General features: G+C 41.6%; 2 protein-coding genes across 5 annotated transcripts in view; both read right to left on the bottom strand.

Annotated features, from left to right (window-relative positions):
- The window catches only part of pde4cb (phosphodiesterase 4C, cAMP-specific b), a 191,699-nt gene that overhangs the window by 83,444 nt on the left and 84,204 nt on the right, over window positions 1-24,051 (bottom strand). The window lies entirely within an intron of this gene.
- On the bottom strand, window positions 594-12,394 carry LOC134450733 (uncharacterized). Its single transcript, XM_063200680.1, has 4 exons — window positions 12,232-12,394; window positions 10,447-10,470; window positions 8,283-8,396; window positions 594-6,220 (listed from the first exon to the last, which is right to left on the bottom strand). Exons 3-4 carry the CDS (start codon window positions 8,394-8,396, stop codon window positions 2,051-2,053), a joined length of 4,284 nt encoding a protein of 1,427 aa, XP_063056750.1. The 5' UTR covers window positions 10,447-10,470; window positions 12,232-12,394; the 3' UTR covers window positions 594-2,050.

Raw genomic sequence — 24,051 nt, 5'->3', positions numbered from 1 at the left:
CAAATTCCTCATTTTGTTGCGTAAGCAGTTCACTTTTTCATCACCAAGGGGTTGATAAGGCAGAGTTGCATTTGCGTTAATTGAAAAGGTGTTGTGTATTGTTGATGCACGAATATTGTAAGCTGCTACTCCTGTAGGCGCTGTTAAAATGACAGGTAGTTCGTCTGGATGTTCATCATCTTGTAACAACCTTGTACTTTCATAATGTATGGCTTTTATCAAATGACTTTTGCCAACACCAGCACCACCAGTAAGGAACAAGCGTAATGGTTCAGGGTTTTTTCCAAAACGTTTCTGCAAACACCAGTTGCGAACTGAGTAAAAGACTGCAGACTGTTCCTGATTTAATGATCGTAATAAATCCAATGCATCTTGTCTTGGCATTGTAACATGATTAGTTTCCAAGGAGTACACAGTTTGTGGGTTGGCCCTCAAATCAGGGATATTAGCTGCTATGTCATCGTCATTTTCATCTTCAACAACTTTGTCTTTCATAAGTTGCAAACAATGCAGCCTTTCATCTTCCGCTTCTGGAGCTAAAATAGCCCACGCATCTGTGAGATCAATGTCAGTTTGCAACAATTGTTCAGCTTTATCAAGCTCATCGCTGTCTTTTTCAAACAGAGCTTTGTTGTCATCCACAATTGACTTGACAATTTGAACATCACTACCACATTTAACTGCACCATTGTTGTAAAAATGTTCATATGTTTCGAAAGGAGGTGGCTTGAGGTGAAGGGTTTCATAGTGTGGCAAAAACAATTGTAACAATGAATGATAATATTTTTCTGGATCTTTTGTTGGAGAAAACCGTGGATATCTTACAACAGCAGGTTGTGACTGGGTTCGTTTTTTCAGAAATCCAAAGTTGTTGTTTAACTCAATTATTGTCTGTGATGCTTTGTTTTTGAAAACCTCAGATTTTGAAAGCACTCTGTATTCACTACAAAAAGTTGCCAGGCATAAAGTTTTCATTTCCTCTGACTGAGGCCTGTTGGTATAACGTTCAACAATATTGGTCATCCAAATGTTTTCATTATTTTCAGTCATCTGCTGAGCTTGGGCTTGTAGCATATGCAAGGGTAAACTCATCCTCATAGGATTTTCACCAACAGGAATGAATTGTACATCACGAGAGCATTCTTTCAAGTGCATTTGTGTTAAGCGATACACTGCCTCTTGAGCTGACACTTCTCTGTTGTGGAGATAAACACTTCCAAGCTGCCGAAATGCTGCTTTTGCATCCACATTGCCATTTAACGCTTCCATTTGAGTACGTTGTAAGAGCAAACCTGGTTCCATTTCTCCTTTTGTGACATATGATAGTATGTATACAGCAGCAGAATGTGCATCTGTGACAAACTGAATATCCATGTTGCCTTGCCAAGCTCGAAGTAAGTGTTTATTGTATTGGTTCACCCAAATGTCTGAAGGATTTCGTTTCATTACAATGCTTTTCTTTGTGGTCCACATATTGTATGCCCATTCAAATACACTTTGCTCAATTCCCAGAGATTGAAAAAATGCAGCTGTTGACTTGAAATCAAAATCTGGTGAAGTTAATGCAGCTCTGACTGTGTTGATGATATCACTAGCACGTTTAGTTTCATCAGCATCCTCTGAACTTACACTTCTTGTAATGAATGTTTTTTGTGACGGGGGCCGTGGAAAGTGAAACCTACACACAGTGTTCTTTTTGCGACACGTCTTGGAATGCCTGGTGCTGTGTTTCTGTACACTGTTAACGGTTTCATAAAGCTCAGAGTCTTTGTCTGTTGGAAGTTGACATGTGATATATTTGTCAATGAAAGCTGTCACTTCAGCGTCACTGTGTGTGTCAATTTTCGGTGCGTTTGCCACCCAGAATAAAGCGTGTATATGAGGACTCCCGCGCTGTTGAAATTCGACACGATAGAAATGATCGATTATTTTTCCTATTGGTTCAGCTGGTGACAGGATTACATCTTTCAAAAAAGAGTGCCAACGTTCGTCAAAGAGGCGTGCTGTTGTAACAGGGTTTGAACGGACCAACTTGGTTTTGTCTGACCAATCAAGATCTGCAACATTTGCTTCCTTTCCCTCTGCCCTTTGCAGACTTGACAGAAAATCCGGCCATCTTAAATCTGCAGAACGGAAATGACGCAAAAAATGTTGGTATAGACAGCTGTCTTATCATCGCAAATAAATCTTTCTGCACAGACATCCAATATGGGGGTGTTCCACGAATGCCACGCAAAAATTTGTAACCCTCATTGTTATGCAACAATGTTTTGAGTGAGTCAGAGTTCAGCAAGGTCTCTGGTGACACGTCTTTCTGCGAGCCTTTGCGTAATGCAATTGAAATGCTATTTTGCACTTGATTTACTTCTGAAATGTATTGAGCGTAAAAAAGAAAATCAGTGTTCCGTGCAAACCGTCCATCAGCATTCAGTAAACGTGTATTCAAGTACCTTGAAAGAGTTATTTTCGATTCTCTTTCAGAATGAAACGTAGGCCCGCCTAGAGGATACAAGACAGGAAAACACTTGCTTTCATTGGTTTTATCAGATAGTAAACTAACTGGACTGTTGCCTTCAGCAGGTGCCATACTTAGTATGTCTTGAAAATGCTGATCAACTATTTCAGATCCAATGTCAATCGGTTGTAATGATGTGTCTGAAACTAGTCCCGACTGATCTTTAATGTAGGTCAATTCTTCCTCTTTTTCCTCATTGTCATGCTCCTCATCATCACTGTTTTCGACATTGTCTTTATCATCTGTTTCATCGTTTTCGTGGTCAGCACCATCCAACGAGTTCAACCACTGATCATTCAAAATGACATCATCATACCAAAAGTTGTTCTTTATTAAATATCTCAACGCATTTCTGACTCTTTCTGTGTGTACAAATTGGAATTCATAAAAATTTTTGTAGCTTATTTTTCTTTTTAATTTTATTCTGATCATCTTGTCATCACTTTCATCTCTTGGTAGAACGTTTGTCACGGTTTGAGAATTTATAGGAACACAAACACAGGGTCCATGACAACCTCGTTGACGCCCTCTTGGTAAACACAGCAACTTCATAAAGCATATGTTTTTGGCTATTAGATGCTGTTCTAAAGAATTCAAACATTTCAACTCTGGAGGAATTTCATGTAATTCCAAGTTGTTGGTAACGCTTTCTTGTGGAAGTGTGCCTGAAAGTATCTTCTGATGACAAGTGTGACAGATCCACAATTTTGTAGCAGGGCTTTCAGCCAAGTAACATTCAGTCTGACAGTCACAGTCACAAACATGCAAATATTGTGTTGTTATGCATCTTTTAGCCATCTTAGCAACTTCAGGTCGTTTGTTTGCATAGTTTTGGGGTTTACATTCAATGACTTGCCTTCTAAAAAGCAATCTGTGACAACAAGAGCAAACATGCTCCGGTCCACGGCTTACATTCTTTCGAAAAGAATCAATTGCACAATCAATGTCTCTTTGTTTTTGCTTTGAATTTTTGTATTTATTGATACGTGTGTTGATTTTAGATAAGCGTATTTTTTCATTTTCCTGGTACTTTGTTTTGTTGTATTGTTTAATTTTCTTTTGGAAAATTAGGTTTGCGTTGTATTTGTGCCTACTGTAATCACGAACAGCAGTGTTAAACTTTTTATTGGTCTGATACTTAACGTGGCTATAATTTCGCACAGCAGTGTTAAACTTTTTATTGGTCTGATACTTAACATGACTATAATTTCTCACAGCATTTTGAAATGTTTGGTTCGTGTGATATGTAACTTTTGAGTACTGACGTCTAACATTTCTAAATGTTGTGTCATTTTTGTATTTTCTTTGAAAATATGCTGCTTTTGAAGTCTGAATGGTTTTGTTTCTCTTTTGACAGCTGAGAAATACACGCTCACGAAACTCTGGGTTTGTCTGATATTTCTTTAAAAAGTTGTCACGAGAATGTTGACGTTTTTTCTGTTTCATACCTTCGTCTTTGTGGTACTTTTCCTGATCTTTTGCAAGTTTTGTTTTTCTGTAGCTGTTATCATTTTGATAACGCTGCCGCTTTCTCTCTGCATCTCTTTCTGATTGGTTCAACTTTCGCTTTCGCTGCGGCCGAGTGCGCTCCTCACGCTGACAACACATTCCAGCACACATTCTGTTTCGCTTGTTTTTCACGCACAACACAGCATCAAAATGGTTTCCTGACTGGTTTACCAAATAGATGCGACCATGTATGCCTATAGGCCTATTTGACAATGACTTTGAAAAATCATGAGAATTCCATCTGTCATTATTGTAGGTCATTATTTCACATTGTAAGAAGCTGGCGGCAGCAAAGATGTCAATTTCTGTAGCCCACGAACCTGAATAAAAAATTCTAGATTGTTCCACATAATCTCCAACAGAAGTGTACTGATCTCTCAAATACCTTTCAAAGTGTAAACTGTTGTGTTGTAGGTGTTTCACAGCAGCCCTTCTGATTTTCAAATGTCTTTCCTCATCCCCACAAATGCTGAATGCAAGGCTACGATAGAAGCAATTACCGTCTGGTTTAATATTTCTCATTTTACACGGAGACCCAATATCACTGACCTGAACAATTCTGGATGGTATGGGATTGCACATAGTTTTAGGTAATTCCAAAAGCGTACATAAAGTGTCCTGATCTTGCCTAGTTAAAGGGGTAAACGATCTTTGTTCATTGGTCACGCTAGTTATGAATACTCCATCAGGGGCCATCACTGCTGCAGACTTGCGTTTGTTTGTGTTCTCATACTGAGGTTTAACATCTAAATCCTCATGTGGCTTTTCTGGTATGCTAGATATATTTGTAATCATAACATCATCATCATCAATTGGTAAAACAATCACATCTAGTTCTGCCTCTGTCACGAATACAGGTAGGCCTACTTTGTCAGGGACACTCATTGCATCATACTTTCGCTTGCTTGTGTTCTCATACTGGGTTTTAACATTTAGGCCTGCATTTTTGATTGACCCAGATCTGTCAGATATATTTGCAATCATAACATCGTCAGCATCAATGTGTATATCAATCACTTCTTGTTCTGCCCTTGTAGATTTTGTTTCATTTTTAAAAACCTCACTAGGAATGGAAGTGAAGTTAGCTGTGCTACATTCATATGAACAGTTTGCAACACCCTCAATGTCATTGGCTACGTCGTCATGTGGAATCGTCATAACATCAACACCAGTCACTTCAAAGAGAACTTCATTGTCATCATCTGGTAGTGAAAGTTTGAATGATCGTCCTAGTTCAACTACATAGCTGTAAAGGCTGTTTATAGAACTAAAAAACGAAACAGAACTTGCCAGCCGTCCTTGCTTGTTTACCTTTCTTCCATGAGAGTCGAAAAATGCAAACCATGACCCTTGCTTTACAACAGCGAATGTACTAGTACGAATGGTTACCACAGCTGCATCATTGTCCAGTAGAGTCCGTTGCAAAGCTACATCAAGTGGCATGATCAAGTCAGACAAACCATTATCATTGTCAAGGTCAATAGCACCAGTAAAAGATTCACCATATCTTATTGAAAACTCTGTATTCCACACATGGTGATTATTAGGCAATTCAGTCACAGACAGATAGGAACGACGTTGATTTATATCTTTAATTTTGTTGGCATTTTTCAGACAGTTATACAGTGAAGTTCCATGTACAACAACATCATTTACATCAGCACAATCCCAGGTCAACACATTCTTAATTTTACATTTCAAAGCTGCAACCAGGCTGGTTGGTCCACATTGTCTTTCAGCTGCATCGCCAAAACGAGCATCACCTTGATGAAAGGATCCTGTTAGGACACGATTATCTGCAAGGTCAACAGACTGAATAAAGGAAGAATGTAGAGCTTTCACATAGTTGTCAGTAACTTGCATAGCTGTTTGAGGATTGTTTAGAGGTTGAGTAATTGAAGTCAAATGACCTTGATTGAGTTTGTTTGAGAGCACAGACTTGTTGACAGAATCACTGTGTTTGTTTGAACGAGAATGCAAAGTGCTTTTGCTTGCTTTGTTGTTGTGAAGGATAGGAAAGATAGAAAAATCAGTTATGTCAGGTGAGATAGAGGTGTCACAGAGGGACAAAGATGCAGGCTGAGTCGGCAGCGCCACCGTTTCAGAGGTCTGCAAAACTTCAGCAGACAGCGGGGCCTCTGAAAACCGCTGTCTGCTTTCAACATCATCTGTGGACTGTGGTCTCTCAACAGGTTTCTGTAAAAAGCAAAAAAAAAAATCATGTAATCAGAGTAAAATAATTGAATGTTGAAAATATATGCAATCTATGCACATTTGAAAACTACAAAGCAGCACTAAGTCCACTTCTGCCCTCTGCTGGACAAACGCAAGCATTAGAGAATGAATAAACACATCAACACACAACAAACTACCAATAACACCATCATGTAACCCAGTGTTTCCAAATCTGGGGGTCAGAATTCCTAGAGGGGTCCCGGAAGTACTTAGGGGGGTTACAAATAAAAAGGAACTTGTATTCACTTGTATGGTTAATAGATGTATTTGCTGTGTCGTTGATTTCTAGCAATATTAGCAGCTACTATTAATGGAAAGTCTAGCAATTTTGTTACATTTTCCATTAATCTGATAATATCGCAAGGGGGGGGGGGGGCTACAATTTTGAAGTCCAAAAGGGAGTGCCAACTTAGTTTTAGATCCACTGATATAACCTATTAGGCAAACGTATATTACACTTGTACACTTGTTTTATTCTGGAAGATTATTCAATCAATTAATACACACACACACACACACACACACACACACACACACACACACACACACACACACACACGCACACACACACACACACACACATCACTCGCCAAAAATAGAGGAAAGAACTAGTGGCAGTAAAAATATCATCTACCTCCTTAAACAACAATTTTATACATTAAGCCCCTTTTCTGAGTTGTCTAAAAAAAGTAACAGTTCCCCTCATTGTTTTATTTAGTGTTTGCTGCATTCTCTTTGTCTATGAGCGCATGTCCAAATATGTTCTTTAAAAACACCCTAAACATCAGTTTTAAAAAGTATGCAGCTCAATAAGAAGTCCAGTGTTCACCAGCATTTCCTACCAAGTGCGTGCGTGCGTGCGTGCGAGCGTGCGAGCGTGTGTGTGTGCGTAAGGGGGAGTTGGGTTGAGTTGTCATGGAATAGAGAGGAGGCAACATTCCACACCAAATCACAAGTAGTACTCATTGAGAGTAAATAGAATGGAGGCCAAAATTCTATTTCATTGTTGAAGCCAAGTTGGAGCCAAGGTTGGACCCAAAAAGACCAAAAAATGGCCAAATCCAATTCATTCCTATGAGAGACATAAAACCCTGTATCTCCCTTAAATGCCACTCCAGGGGGATCATTTTTCGCTCAACTAGTAGGTCCCCTTGCTCTCCAACTTACCAGGGTGGTGATTTTTTGTGGTGATGTTTTATTTTAGAGAGATATTAAACGTCCAATCAGCACCTGCGTTTGGCGTTGCTAAGGTGGAATGTAAGTTGGAATGTTCCCAAATCTGGCTTCAAAGCGTTGAATGGCAAAATAGCGTTGATTTGGCGTCCATTCTATTTACTGTCAATGGTAGTACTATAACAGAATGGTACAGCCTCTTCAAATACACATATGCGCACACACACATGTACTCACTCTTACACACACACACACACACACACAAACACACACAAACACACACAAACACACACAAACTTCAACAATTTCAACAACAAAGCTCCATCCCCAGCAGAAGGGCCACACAACGTGACTGCGCATAATATGCGTGCCCTTATTTCAGTCAGAATGCTTGACTGCAGGGATTTGCATACCGTTAAGGTGTTTCTCCCATTACATGATGGGCTGACAAGTCAAACTTTGACATGAAATGTATGGAGCCATGTTTTACATAAAAAATGAAATATAAGTGAATACCAATGAACACTGTGAAATGCACATGTTGCAAACAATGTTTCAGATAGCTACAAACATATTTGGACATGCTCATACACAACCCTTCTAATCTACTAAGGACAAAATCCATATATCCAATCCAGAATAAGCATCAAAAAAAGAAAAGAAAAGAAAAACAGGTGAGGAAGGCTCTAACTTAAAACTCAACAAAACTAAGGCTAGGACTTAATTCAAAATAGTGCATGGTCATTTTACAATAAGTTGGTTGTTACATTTACCACCAACTACAAATATTTAGTATTTAACAATGTTTCATAGTAAGAATAAAGATATAACTACATGTTTTATAACATACCACAACATTGGCAAAAGACTTCTGGGTCTTTGGCAGTCGGTGCCCTTCTGCATGCAAGTCCAATGGAACATAGCGCCTTTTCGCAGCTTGAGACTTTTTATTGCGACGAGGCATCTGTTGTAAACACAGAAATGCACCATACAATTATACCACAGTTTTCAATAGCATCACCTGTATACAGAAATCACTAACCTTTGTGATGTAAGCAAGCTCTAGAATATCACTGAATTACAAGTCTGACACACAGCCTATGTTGAAAAGATTCATACAATTCTTTTAAAAATGAATGCATCTTGTATGATTGTATAACATGTTCATTGGTGTGTGTGTGTGTGTGTGTGTGGCATGACCCGCTTAAGTTCTATAGCAACACACAAAACAGATACAGACACAGTAGTGTTTAACAAGCAGGAGCTTCTGTACTAAAAAACACATCCACGCACTTCAGGTCATTTTTGTGGAAAGCTTTACTTGACTTGCACGCTTGGGCGTACATCAACAAACAAAATGAATCCTGCACCTTCTAAACAAATGAGCACTGACAATAAGACATTCCTTTAAGAATACAACAGCAAGTCTCCTTACTAAGAACATTGTTAATGTTTACCAATGCTGTATACCAAGGGCTGAGCTATAAGGGGGAAAAGCAGGGCATTTGCCCCGAGACCCAGTGCCCTCCTGTATTGGTGTTCAGGGGCCTTATTGTAACAACAGACTGTACAAAGGGGTTCTATACATGGTTTGCTCTGTGGCCCTGTGTGCAATTGTTCCGCCTTGCTGTATACCAATATTGTGTTGATTAATGATTTAGCTGCCTATAACAGCTATTTCAAACCCAGTTTCATAAATATGCATGTGTTCAGCTTAAAAATGAAATCAATCAATTATAAGATTCCACAATTTACCCAACACCTGCTTGAAGTTTTTCCCCTCATGACAACGCCAGCAAGTCCAGTTTGACTGGCCTAATGGCATATGTGAATATGTGCTCATTCAATTGTAAAATGCGAAACATTTAATGGTTATAGCCCAAATATCTTTTTACTTCCGTAGACTAAGTCTTTCTAGGAGTAGGGAAGACAAGAGTAGGGAAGAGAGAAGGGACAAGACAAGCCTTACGCTCCATCTTGTACTTAAGCCATGCAAATATGTGATCTGAGAAGTCTGGTTGTGGTAACCAGTGAAGAAGTAGTATATTCCAATTTTGTGTACATATTCTTGTAAACATAGTGTAACAAATACAATCATGCACTACCTTTTTAATCTTGCAATTGCAAAATTTTAGGTAACCTACTTTTGACAAAACTATTTGCAAGAAAGATGTGCATGCAAACTGCCAAGTATCGTGGATGAAATTCTCTCAAAAATCCTACAAACTAATGAGGAGAAAATGAAAATCAAGCAGCATAACAGAGCAATGCCTAATATTGACCTTTCCATGATAAGGAAGCTGTTACCTACTGTTGGCCATGTCTAGTAATGAATTAAAGATTCTCTCTCCCCCCCCCCAAATGGAAAACTGTGCACCCACGGATAACAAACAAACAGCCGCCAAACTCAGACAATCACATATTATGCAGCAAAGCTAATGATAACAAAATATTTTGTTAAGTCACGTATACAGTCAAACGGTAATGACAGTATTGTCACCATAACATTTTTTTATCAATATAAGGGGGGTAATGTTAATACAATATATTGTGACAGTGGCACCATCTCCCTTTTGGACGTCCCTATGCTTATTCCAAAACACACTGCTGCAAAACCCTCACAACGAGCTGCATTGAAATGATAGTCATTAAGAACCATTGGCCTAGTAAAAACACCAGCTTTCCAACAAATGAGTTTCAACAAGAGTCGTGTACTGTGTTTTGGGCCATTATTTGCTCAAGACCAATGTAAGATGGTCAAAATTAACTCCACCCCCCCCCCCCTCCCACCACCACCACCTTTTTTGCAATCTAAACATATTAAAATTAACCAGCCTCCCCTGTTTGACAAACTACCAGCTGCCACTGCCAGTGACCCATCGTCCCTACTAACAAAATTGCTGCAGTAGTGCCATTTTGATCAACAATGACAATAAGTAACATACTCGAACAATACTGAATAAGAAAATCATAATGCAAACATTTTCACAGGTAATATCATAAATAATTGTTACCTTTTTATCCCAAATGGCAAAACACTGCAAAAGAGAAACAAAAGTTAGTAATTCAATTAGTTACTTGATATGATAACATCGTTTATTGCAATTATTAAGCAGTAGCAGTAGGATGAAATACAGTAGGAATTTATTTTATAACCATTAGGCCTATTGTAACTATACAATAAAAAGCATGATCATAATATTATAATTACCAATAGTACTAGTAGTTGTTGCATTATTTTAGCAACAGGGGAAAACTATCCTCTACCACACATTACTGTCTATGAGGTCATTACAAAACCATCTTTTTAAATATACTTTCAAATAATTAAATGCATAGTAGGCCTATTCATCATGGCCATACTGCTACAATGTGCAACTTTCCCCGCCAAACAAATAACAGCATGCCAACCCTCTGAAAAGAGCACAAGAAATATAATTCCATCTGATTATGTAAAACGTGGAAGCGCGAGGGACGTTTGTTTAACACCACTTGCTCTGCCGCCAGGAAATAGGCAGTATTATTCCAGACGGTATGCAGACATTTCTAAACAATTTCCTCTCCTATTTTGACACAATACTTTAAGCTGTACAACGTGTGACCAACCGCAAGTCATATCCGCATGTCTACTGTTATCTGCGTCACCAATATCACCATATTACCGATATCACCATGATATCCCAAACTCTTAACTTTCGGCGTTTGATGTAATGTTGTGCAACAATGGCGGCGGCGACACCATGGTGAGACCACCGATATCAATAATCCTACTTGCATAAAAGCGGAATTCATCAAATTTTGACCCAACTGCAATGAGGATTATAACATCTAGGCAATTCTCCAAAAAAATAATATGCAATTCTTCTAAAAAGTACAGTATCCATGAAAACAACATTTTGGATTACGCAACCTAAGCAATGTAAACTAGCGTTGGCCAACGTAGACCTTTATCCTATTACACACGTATATTAACAACTTCGCTGCAAGGGTCACCAGGGTCCCTGCACATGAACTTGACCATTGTTGTGAATATTATTTCTATACATTACTTAAATATCGACTTTCACGTTGGCCCTACCTACGACAACAGCAACACGGAAGGCAACACGGAGCATGTAGCCTACTGTGCTACAAAGATTCCCTGATTGTCGCTCCCAACGCAGGACGCTCCCCTGTCGGCTCGCTCCCACTAGCCAGACTATCGATCCCACCGCCATAACGAAGAGTTATCTTTTTGATGTTAGTTTTTTGTCTCTAACCCTAACCCTAACCCTAACTTGCTTGTATTTGGCAGTGTATGATGATACGTGAAATATAATCGGGTGGGACTGCACTTCCGGGAGTGATAGAAACACCTGGGACTACACATCCGGGAGCGATCTCAGTTGGGAGTGTCCATCTGCCACGGCTACGAACCCTCTTTTAAGCAAACTCCTTCTATACGAACGAGGTTGTTAACGTTTGTGTTCGTATGTTGATATCTCGATTAATACTAAAACCGAAGTTTGCTGATATATGAACCAATATTTATATTTTAATTCCAGCGATTCTGAAGGCATGCTGCTCATGGGGGTACACTGAATGCTAGCCGTGGGGACCAAACATGTCGTCCATGATTCGAGTTGACCAGTCGACTAATACGCTGCTACTATCCTACTTCTGTTCTTCTACACAACATCTAGTGTCTATGTATGATCTACTGATTAACTTACTTAACATCTTTAACAACATGTTGCCTTATAATCCAGTATGTATAACCACAAACTGCCTTAAAGATATACGGTAAACAATAGTCTTACCTTCCAAACACTGCAGGGAAGAAACTTGCATGTCTTGTCGTCGAACAACTAGTCCTGAGTGAACATGCGCAGTGATGTGATGACGTGTACAGTTACTCTTATTGACTGCATTACACGTTTTCGTCAGCAGAGCGCGCAAAAAGACCAAAAATTGATTCTGCTCGTTCACACCTTGATTTCTGTGGACACTAGTACATAATGAAAACTTGCTAGTTACTACTGTGTTTTTCGTGAAACAGACAACTGTTGGAAATATCCTTCACAAATCCTTCTTTATTTAAAAAAAAAATGAATTCATGCTGAAGACAACAAGGCACTTTCTATGCACTTTTTCCACCCCCCCCCTCTTTTTTATTTTTATTTTTAAAATCTTTTTGAGGACACAAGAAAAACACAACAATGTTTACTCTTTATAGGCTTCAAACCTATAATAAGACGTAATAAACTAATCTTGAATCTTGAATCTTGAATCTTTATTATTGTGTTGGTATTAGAAGCACTTCTGTCACTAAGCAAAGTAGCCTAAGTAGCTGCTTGGTGTCCCCCGGTCCATGAGATAGCGAATGAAAACACCAACAGCATGTCGTGTCGCGTGTTGTTACAGTAGCCTAAACATTTGAATTCTGAAATGACATTCACTTGCGCATCCGTGTCTATGATTCATGAATTAACATGCACATGACATCCACTATCTAGGCCTATCTTTTTTCCGCTGCAACGCATTTTCTGTTGTGCTCTAAACCAAGTCCTTTCCCCCTCAACAACCAACTTGTGCAGATTTTGCAATGCTTAATCCTTTATTGACAACTACATATTCCATTAGTTTTAGTATAATCAGTACACTATGTTTTGAAGATATTAATTATTCTAATGATGTAGAAATCCCAATTCAATGTAATGGATGTGACTAGCAAATATAAACTATTTATCATCTGTTAACCCTATCTCTCTTATTTCTCATTTAGGCCTATGTAGGATAATTGTTTTTTACTCAAGTGTCCAATAAATACAGTGAAAGTAATTTGTTCCACCTTTGACTATGAAACTAACGTAAACTAATGTGAACATTCTGTTTTTATTCCATTTTTGTTGTTAATTTTTAGCTGAACCTGGACCCATTTCTACTTGGCAGTTGTATCATCACTCAGCAATCCATCAGTTACCAGACAATATGTCTCCATCAACAGTCAGTGTCTATAAACCAGCCAGTCAGCCTTGGTCAGTCAGTTATTCACTACTGCAGAGGTTGTCAACCTTTTTCAACTTGGGGCCCACTCAAATGTCAAAATTGTTCAGGGCCCACCTCTGACCCAATTAAAATGAAACTCAACAGCAACACACAGCAAAATATGAGTATTATTTTTGGAAAATGATTTCAAGGCCCACTTGGAATACCTTCAGGGCCCACCAGTGGGCCCCAGCCCATAGTTTGAGAATCACTGCACTACAGTACTTCTATTGACCAGTCAACATCTATTATCAGTGTGGTACAGTCAACTCCAACCTCCAGTACTACATTTGGCTCCTAACTCCAACAAACAATCCCCCAGTGCACAACATAACACTAACATGCAAATGCTTGTGACTTAACTAGTTGTAACTATAAAATGAAGCATGCATACTAATTGTAATAGTTAATTATTATTACAAACAAACCAGGGGGGTCGACATTCCAATCAATTTCTGTTGCATGGGGATGTCAGAAAAACACACACCTAGGGTTCCCTGTGTTTGTAAACACAACTCTCAAAAATAACACTCTCTCAAAAAGTAATAAATTAAATAGCAGCTAAACGTGATTCTCTGTTTAGTGTTGCAAATAACTTATTTCTTTTCAATACACTCTTTATTTTTCAATTTTAAATGTATTCCTTATTTAAATAATAATAATTGATACATTTATACAATAATCATATTGAAATTCAGTTGCTGTCCGAATAACACACCTCTCAAATGTAAAACAACACATCTCACAAGTCAGCAGACCACAAACAGATTCATTCTAAACCTGGCACATTGCTGCAACTTCAAATGCTAACAGGTCCGTTTTTTTTAAGGCAGCCCATAGCATTGTGTACCAAAAGCTCAAATTCAGCAAATACATCATGATAAGTTTCCTGATCACTCAAGCATTTTAAGTCCCCATCCCAAACAATCTAATGCAATGTTGGAACCTAAGGCACTGTACCGTTTGCAGCCCTTGGGGTTATTTTATCCACTCCCCAATATAATTTCATATTAGCAGCTTTACAAATAATATGACACATTGCGTTTTAAGAGTGGCTGCCTTTAATATAAACATAAAGTACAGGGGTAACATGGTTTGTGTTCATAGTACTCTCATCAGAAAGCTTACACTCCTCCAAAGAATTTCATGTGGCCCCTAAAATAAAAAAAAATGTCCCCACCCCTGCTCTAGTGCACCAAATGGAGGGATTTTTTCCTCATCTCTCTGTCTCCTCTGCTCCCCTTGCGCACGTTCACTGACACCATTCTCGGCAGGGGGTCAAGCCCCACTGCCCCAGCCTCTGCATCCCACCCCCCACCCCCTCCTCACACACACACAGACAGACAGAGAGAGGGGGAGAGGGAGAGGGAGAGGGAGAGGGAAAGGGAGAGGGAGAGGGAAAGGGGGGGAGAGGGAGAGGGAGAGGGAGAGAGAGGGAGAGGGAGAGGGACAGAGAGGGAAGAAGGGAGGGAGGGAGGGAGAGGGAGGGGAGAGAGGAAAGAATTTTGAACACCTCTTGTCGTTTCCCGATGACAGCCAATCAAAATTGTCATAAAGGTGGCAAAACAGGAAGTGAGGTCATATCTCAGCAACCGTTAGTCAATTTCTGTCATATCTCGTCAACCGTCAATTTTGGTCATATCTCAGCAACCGTTAGTCAATTTCTGATTTTTTGCACACATTCTAGTCCATCCCATGACCTCCCACAAAAAAATCCAGACCCCAAGCTCTCTAGCGCCTCTATAGCGCCACCAACAGGTCAAATTTTTAGCTACATTTATGCTTGTAGCTTTTACACCATATGCCTAATTTTCAAAATAATACTATCACTAGAATCTTTAGGCCAAGCCGAATCCAACGCACTATATGACTTCATGTCAACCGGAAGAAAAATATCCGCCATTTTGAATTTTGTGAAATTCAATAAAAATGCTATTTGTCCCACAATTTTGATCAGAATGCCCTGCAAAAGGGTACACATCATCTTGGGACTGATATGCTTTAGGGTATTTAAAGAATTTTGGACATCTTTTATCGTTTGCCGGTGACAGCCAATCAAAATTGTCATAAAGGTGGCAAAACAGGAAGTGAGGTCATATCTCAGCAACCGTTTGTCAGATTCTGTTAGGATTTCTTGCACACATACTAGTCCATCCCATGACCTCCCACAAAAAATTCCAGACCCCATGCTCAAACTCTCTAGCGCCACCAACAGGTAACAGGAAGTGAGCTCATATCTCGGCAGCTCTTCAACGGATTCAAACCAAACTTGGTTTACGTGATCACACTGCCCTCCAAGGAATGCACACCAACATTGCCAACATTTTGGGCCAAAGGGGGCGCTGCAGTTCCTTCTGTTGCCGTGGCGACTTTGGCAAGTTTACTGCTTGGCCCCGCATTGCTGCTTGCAGCTATATTTAGGGGCCAAGCAGCGAAGCTGGCGAAGGCCCCTACTGTTTTAGCTGGTGTTCTTATTATTATTATGTCACCTCTTTCCTCTCCTTAGCAAGTCTATGGCAGCCCATAGAACCGTAGGTAGGAAAATGCTGTAAATTGGCACACACATTCGGGGCAGACTCAGTATCACCCAAAGCGATTTATAGGTCCCAAGCCCCAACACTATAGCGCCACCAGCAGGTCAAAGTTGCAGGTACATTTCTGCTTGTAACTTTTGAACCGCTGGACCAATTTTCAAAAACTTGGTATCCCTGGAATCCTTGAGCCAAGACGAATCCAACACACCCTATGACGTCATTTTCCGCCTGGATAGTTTTCCCGCCATTTTGAATTTTGCGAAATTCAATAAAAATGCTACTCCTCCCACAATTTTTGACCAATTCACCCGAAACTCGGTATATAGTATCTCTGGACTGAGCTTAATATGGGGTCTACAGGAATATTCGATACCTTTAATCGTTTAGCCGTGACAGCCAATCAAAATTGTCGTAAAAGTGGTGAAACAGGAAGTGAGGTCATATCTCAGCAACCGTTTGTCAAACTAGGCTGGGATTTTGTACACACATAGTGGTCCACCCCAAGACCTACCACAAAGAAAATCAGATCCCCAGCTCAAACTCTGTAGCGCCACCAGCAGGTCAAAATTTTAGCTACATTTTTACCTGTAGCTTTTGAACCGTACTCCCAATTTTCAAAATATTGGTACACAGGTCATCTTCACACACTATGTTGCACCCAGGTATGGATTTTCGTAACGATTGAAAAAACTATCAGCTCACAGCAGCCATTCAAAATTGTGGAAAGAATGGAGGGATTTTTTCTCATCTCTCTGTCCCCTTCCCCTCCCCTGCGCACGTTCACTGACACCATTCTCGGCAGGGGGTCTAGTGTCAACCAAAGCCCCACTGCCCCAGCCCCTGCAACCCCCCCCTTACACACACACAGACAGACAGAGGGAGAGGGAGAGGGAGGGGGGAGAGGGAGAGGGAGAGGGACAGAGAGGGAAGAAGGGAAGGAGGGAGGGAGAAGGAGGGGGGAGAGGAAAGAATTTTGAACACCTCTTGTCGTTTGCCGGTGACAGTCAATCAAAATTGTCATAAAGGTGGCAAAACAGGAAGTGAGGTCATATCTCAGCAACCGTTAGTCAATTTCTGTTAGGATTTTTTGCACACATTCTAGTCCATCCCATGACCTCTCACAAAAAAATCCAGACCCCAAGCTCTCTAGCGCCACCAACAGGTAACAGGAAGTGAGCTCATATCTCGGCAGCTCTTCAACGGATTCAAACTAAACTTGGTTTACGTGATCACACTCTCGTCCAAGGAATGCACACCAACATTGGCGAGATTTGGACCAAAGGGGGCGCTGCAGTTCCTTCTGTTGCCGTGGCGACTTTGGCAAGTTTACTGCTTGGCCCCGCATTGCTGCTTGCAGCTATATTAAGATTTGTTTTTACAAATCACCCACACAGAAGCCCATAGAACCCTTTGGAGGAAAGTTTTGCTTTTTTGCACACACATTCAACTTTGTCTTATGAGTACACAAAACAATTTTTAGGTCCTTACCTCAAACCCTCTAGCGCCACCAGCAGGTCAAAGTTGGAGATACATTTCTGGTTGTAACTTTTGGACCGTATGTCCGGTTTTCAAAAATGGCATATCATTGGAATCCTTGGGTTGAGCCGAATCTACGACAAGTGGTGATGTCATATCCTGCGTCGATAGTTTTTCCGCCATTTTGAATTTTGTGTCAATCAGTTAAAATTCTATTCCTCCCTCAATTTTCATTGGATTTTTTCGTGAAGTGTCACAAAATGGTCTTTGGACCAAGCCGCACAAAAGTTATCCAATGGATTTTTCATTGACCTCATCGTTTGGCCGTAAGAGCCAATCAAACATGTCCTACATGTAAATAAACAGGAAGTAGGGTCATATCTCAGCAACCCTTTAACGGAGTCTTTGGAGAATTTTCACACATATTCTTGCCTAACTCTTGATTCACCACAAAAAAATTCAGGTCCCCAGCTCAAACCCTCTAGCGCCACCAGCAGGTCAAAGTTACAGAGTCTATGGCAGCCCATATAACCATGCTTAGGAAAGTGCTGAAAATCAGCACACAGATTCCAGATAGTCTCAGCATCGCCCACAGCAATTAATAACCCCCCAGCCCCAACCCTCTAGCGCCACCAGCAGGCCAAAGTTGCAGGTACATCTCTGCTAGTAACATTTGAACCGTAGGTCCGATATTCAAAACCAAGGTATCGGTGGAGTCCTTGAGCCAGGACGAATTCAAAGCACCCTAAGAGGTCATTTTCCGCCATGTTGATTTTCCGCCATTTTGGATTTTTTGAAAAACACTCAAAGTGCCTCTCCTCTCTCAATTTCTCAACAATGTTTCTGAAAGTCGGTATATAGCATCTCTGGACTGAGCCTCACAAAACTTGTGCTTTCAATTTCTTATATCTTTTATCGTTTGGCCGTGAGAGCCAATCAAACACATCCTAAAAAGGTGTGAAACAGGAAGTGAAGTCATAGCTCAGCAACTGTTTATCGGATTCTGCTAAGATTTCTAACACACATAGGGGTCCATCCCATGACCTCCCAAAAATGATCCAGGTCCCCACCCCCAACCCTCTAGCGCCACCAGTGGCTACTTAGCAGGTATGCTAGCAATGTTAACATGTTAATAGGCTAACTTTCTGCTTATGTTACATTTGTCACTGTGATTCCATTTTCACTTTCTTAAGGAAGGTTAGCATGCATGCTAACAATTATTCTAATCATGCTAACAATGTTAAGTATGCCTATGGCATTCTGCCTCATCAGATCTGTCTGGTGCCGTGGCGACTCTGGCTGGGACAGGCAGACATACTGCTTGGCCCCGCATTGCTGCTTGCAGCTATATTTAGGGGCCAAGCAGCGAAGCTGGCGAAGGCCCCTATAGAGTTAGTAGGTTTTCTTCATTATTATTCTCTAGTCACCATTCCTCTCCCTCTGCAAGTCTATGGCAGCCCATAGAACCGTACGTAGGAAAATGCTGTAAATCGGCACACACATTCGGGCCCGGCTCAGCATTACCCACAGCAATTTATAGGTCCCCAGCCCCAACGCTCTAGCGCCACCAACAGGTCAAAGTTGCAGGTACATTTCTGCTTGTAACTTTTGAACCGCTGGGCCGATTTTCATAAACTTGGTATCCCTGGAATCCTTGGGCCAAGACGAATCCAACGCACCATATGACGTCATTTTCCGCCAGGATAGTTTTCCCGCCATTTTGGATTTTGTAAAATTCAATAAAAATGCTATTTTTTCAGCAATTTTTGACCAATTCACCCGAAATTCGGTATATAGTATCTCTGTACTGAGCTACACATGGGGTCTTCAGGAATATTGGATATCTTTTATCGTTTAGCCGTGAGAGCCAATCAAAATGGTCGTAAACGTGGCGAAACAGGAAGTGAGGTCATATCTCAGCAACCGTTTGTCGAATTGGACAGGGATTTTGTACACATATAGTAGTCTATCCCATGACCTACCACAAAAGCACCTCTGTAGCGCCACCAGCAGGTCAAAATTTTAGCTACATTTTTGCCTGTAGCTTTTGAACCGTACTCCCAATTTTCAAAATATTGGTACACAGGTCATCTTCACACTATGCTGCACCCAGGTATGGATTTTCGTAACGATTGAAAAAACTATCAGCTCTCAGCAGCCATTCAAAATTGTGGAAAGAATGGAGGGATTTTTCTCATCTCTCTGTCCCCTTTGCCAACGGCACCTGCGCACGTTCACTGACACCATTCTCGGCAGGGGGTCTCTGGACACACAAGAGACGAGAGCTTAGGTGTGTGCGTAGTCTGCTATTGCTCTAGTGTCAACCAAAGCCCCACTGCCCCAGCCCCTGCACATACCCCCCCACCTCCACCCCACACACACAGACAGAGGGAGAGGGAGAGGGAGGGGGAGAGGGAGAGAGAGGGAAGGAGGGAGGGAGAGAGAGAGAGAGACCATTGTTGTTCTCTCGGTTCCTCTGTCTCACACACACACACACACACACACACACACATACACACACACACACACACACACGTTGCTTCTATATACACCAATTCCTCAGACCAGTCTCTCAAAAGGCTGGCCAATATTACATTGCAGCCTATAGGATTCTTATGTTTAGTATTTCAAGGACATATCTATTTTCAGTAGGCTCCCGATTCTTTTCCATAATATTGTATGTCATATAAACAATTTTACTAAATAGAATGATCACAGAGGATTATAATTGCTGTCCAAAAAGCAAGCCTCTCAAGTATAGAAATGACTTGCTGATATTTTATAGACTAATTTGAGAGGGAATGGAAATGTGTTACTCAATATAAATCAAGGGCAGCACAGGCCCTGCCATGGCCAACCGGTAGGGCACCCGTCTATCATTCGGCTGACCCGGGTTTGATTCCCAGCCCAGGTCCCCGTCTCTATCCCCATTTTTCCCTCCAAGGAATGCACCCCAACATTGTCGAGATTTGGGCCAAAGGGGGCGCTGCAGTTCCTTCTGTTGCCATGGCAACTTTGGCAAGTTTACTGCTTGGCCCCGCATTGCTGCTTGCAGCTATATTTATTATTATTATTCTCTAGTCACCATTCCTATCCCTCTGCAAGTCTATGGCAGCCCATAGAACCGTAGGCAGGAAAATGCTGTAAATTGGCACAGACATTCGGGGCAGTCTCAGCATTACCCACAGCAATTTATAGGACCCCAGCCCCAACGCTCTAGCGCCACCAGCAGGTCAAAGTTGCAGGTACGTTTCTGCTTGTAACTTTTGAACCGCTGGGCCAATTTTCATAAACTTGGTATCCCTGGAATCCTTGAGTCAAGACGAATCCAACGCACTATATGACGTCATTTTCCGCCAGGATAGTTTTCCCGCCATTTTGAATTTTGTAAAATTCAATAAAAATGTTAATTTTCCCGCAATTTTTGACCAATTCACCCGAAATTCGGTATATAGTATCTCTGGACTGAGCTACACATGGGGTCTTCAGGAATATTGGATATCTTTTATCGTTTAGCCGTGAGAGTCAATCAAAATTGTCGTAAACGTGGCAAAACAGGAAGTGAGGTCATATCTCAGCAACCGTTTGTCGAATTGGGCAGGGATTTTGTACACACATAGTAGTCCATCCCATGACCTACCAGAAAAAAAATCAGATCCCCAGCTCAAACTCTGTAGCGCCACCAGCAGGTCAAAATTTTAGCTACATTTTTGCCTGTATCTTTTGAACCGTACTCCCAATTTTCAAAATATTGGTACACAGGTCATCCTCACACCATGTTGCACCCAGGTATGGATTTTCGTAACGATTGAAAAAACTATCAGCTCACAGCAGCCATTCAAAATTGTGGAAAGAATGGAGGGATTTTTTCTCATCTCTCTGTCTCCTCTGCTCCCCTTGCGCACGTTCACTGACACCATTCTCGGCAGGGGGTCAAGCCCCACTGCCCCAGCCCCTGCACACCACCCCCCACCCCCTCCTCACACACACACAGACAGACAGAGGGAGAGGGAGAGGGAGAGGGAGAGGGAGAGGGAGAGGGAGAGGGACAGAGAGGGAAGAAGGGAGGGAGGGAGGGAGAGGGAGGGGGGAGAGGAAAGAATTTTGAACACCTCTTGTCGTTTGCCGGTGACAGCCAATCAAAATTGTCATAAAGGTGGCAAAACAGGAAGTGAGGTCATATCTCAGCAACCGTTAGTCAATTTCTGTTAGGATTTTTTGCACACATTCTAGTCCATCCCATGACCTCCCACAAAAAAATCCAGACCCCAAGCTCTCTATCGCCACCAACAGGTAACAGGAAGTGAGCTCATATCTCGGCATCTCTTCAACGGATTCAAACTAAACTTGGTTTACGTGATCACACTCTCGTCCAAGGAATGCACACCAACATTGGCGAGATTTGGACCAAAGGGGGCGCTGCAGTTCCTTCTGTTGCCGTGGCGGCTCTGGCAAGTTTACTGCTTGGCCCCGCATTGCTGCTTGCAGCTATATTTATTCTCTAGTCACCATTCCTCTCCCTCTGCAAGTCTATGGCAGCCCATAGAACCGTACGTAGGAAAATGCTGTAAATCGGCACACACATTCAGGCCCGGCTCAGCATTACCCACAGCAATTTATAGGTCCCCAGCCCCAACGCTCTAGCGCCACCAACAGGTCAAAGTTGCAGGTACATTTCTGCTTGTAACTTTTGAACCGCTGGGCCGATTTTCATAAACTTGAATCCCTAGAATCTTTGGGCCAAGACGAATTCAACGCACGCTATGACGTCATTTTCCGCCAGGATAGTTTTCCCACCATTTTGAATTTTGTAAAATTCAATAAAAATGCTATTTTTTCGGCAATTTTTGACCAATTCGCCCGAAACTTGGTATATAGTATCTCTGGACTGAGCTACACATGGGGTCTTCAGGAATATTGGATATCTTTTATCGTTTAGCCGTGAGAGCCAATCAAAATTGTCGTAAACGTGGCGAAACAGGAAGTGAGGTCATATCTCAGCAACCGTTTGTCGAATTAGGCTAGGATTTTTTACACACATAGTAGTCCATCCCATGACCTACCACAAAAAAAAATCAGATCCCCAGCTCAAACTCTGTAGCGCCACCAGCAGGTCAAAATTTTAGCTACATTTTTGCCTGTAGCTTTTGAACCGTACTCCCAATTTTCAAAATATTGGTACACAGGTCATCTTCACACTATGCTGCACCCAGGTATGGATTTTCGTAACGATTGAAAAAACTATCAGCTCTCAGCAGCCATTCAAAATTGTGGAAAGAATGGAGGGATTTTTCTCATCTCTCTGTCCCCTTTGCCAACGGCACCTGCGCACGTTCACTGACACCATTCTCGGCAGGGGGTCTCTGGACACACAAGAGACGAGAGCTTAGGTGTGTGCGTAGTCTGCTATTGCTCTAGTGTCAACCAAAGCCCCACTGCCCCAGCCCCTGCACATACCCCCCCACCCCCACCCCACACACACAGACAGAGGGAGAGGGAGAGGGAGAGGGAGGGGGAGAGGGAGAGAGAGGGAAGGAGGGAGGGAGAGAGAGAGAGAGAGAGACCATTGTTGTTCTCTCGGTTCCTCTCTCTCTCACACACACACACACACACACACACACACACACACACACGTTACTTCTATGTACACCAATTCCTCAGACCAGTCTCTCAAAAGGCTGGCCAACATTACATTGCAGCCTATAGGATTCTTATGTTTAGGATTTCAAGGACATATCTATTTTCAGTAGGCTCCCTATTCTTTTCCATAATATTGTATGTCATATAAACAATTTTACTAAATAAAATGATCACAGAGGATTATAATTGCTGTCCAAAAAGCAAACCTCTCAAGTATAAAAATGACTTGCTGATATTTTATAGACTAATTTGAGAGGGAATGGAAATTGCTACTCAATATAAATCAAGGGCAGCACAGGCCCTGCCATGGCCAACCGGTAGGGCACTCGTCTATCATGCGGCTGACCCGGGTTTGATTCCCAGCCCAGGTCCTTTGCCTACCCTCCCCGTCTCTCTCCCCATTTTCCCCTCCAAGGAATGCACCCCAACATTGGTGAGATTTGGGCCAAAGGGGGCGCTGCAGTTCCTTCTGTTGCCGTGGCGACTTGGGCAAGTTTACTGCTTGGCCCCGCATTGCTGCTTGCAGCTATATTTATCTTCTTTTGTTTTTCGTGTCTTGCGGCCTTTAGTTATTATTTTCCTAGTGGCTGAAATTCCTGGTTCTTTACTCAGGCTATTTGTGAGTATATTATATTTTGGCTGAAGTCTGGACCTCTCTCCCGCCCTCCCCCCAACTTCCGCCATATCTCCTGAGAGTGTGTGGTTGTTCCAGTCTAAAGTTGAAACACAAACAAGCTCTGCTACTCTGCTACCACAGGCTACTCATACTACTACTCCAAGACTAGGACATACATACATGCTCAGTGGGCTCAGTGTGTGTGTGTATTTGTGTGTGTGTATTTGTGTGTGTGTGTGTGTGTGTGTGTGTGTGTGTGTGTGTGTGTGTGTGTGTGTGTGTGTGTGTGTGTGTGTGTGTGTGTGTGTGTGTGTGTGTGTGTGTGT

The sequence above is a fragment of the Engraulis encrasicolus genome, chromosome 6, assembly GCF_034702125.1.
Source record: "Engraulis encrasicolus isolate BLACKSEA-1 chromosome 6, IST_EnEncr_1.0, whole genome shotgun sequence".
NCBI classification, from domain to species: domain Eukaryota; kingdom Metazoa; phylum Chordata; class Actinopteri; order Clupeiformes; family Engraulidae; genus Engraulis; species Engraulis encrasicolus.
Note: the sequence above shows the minus strand (reverse complement) of the source record. Positions and strands in the feature narration are given on the sequence as shown.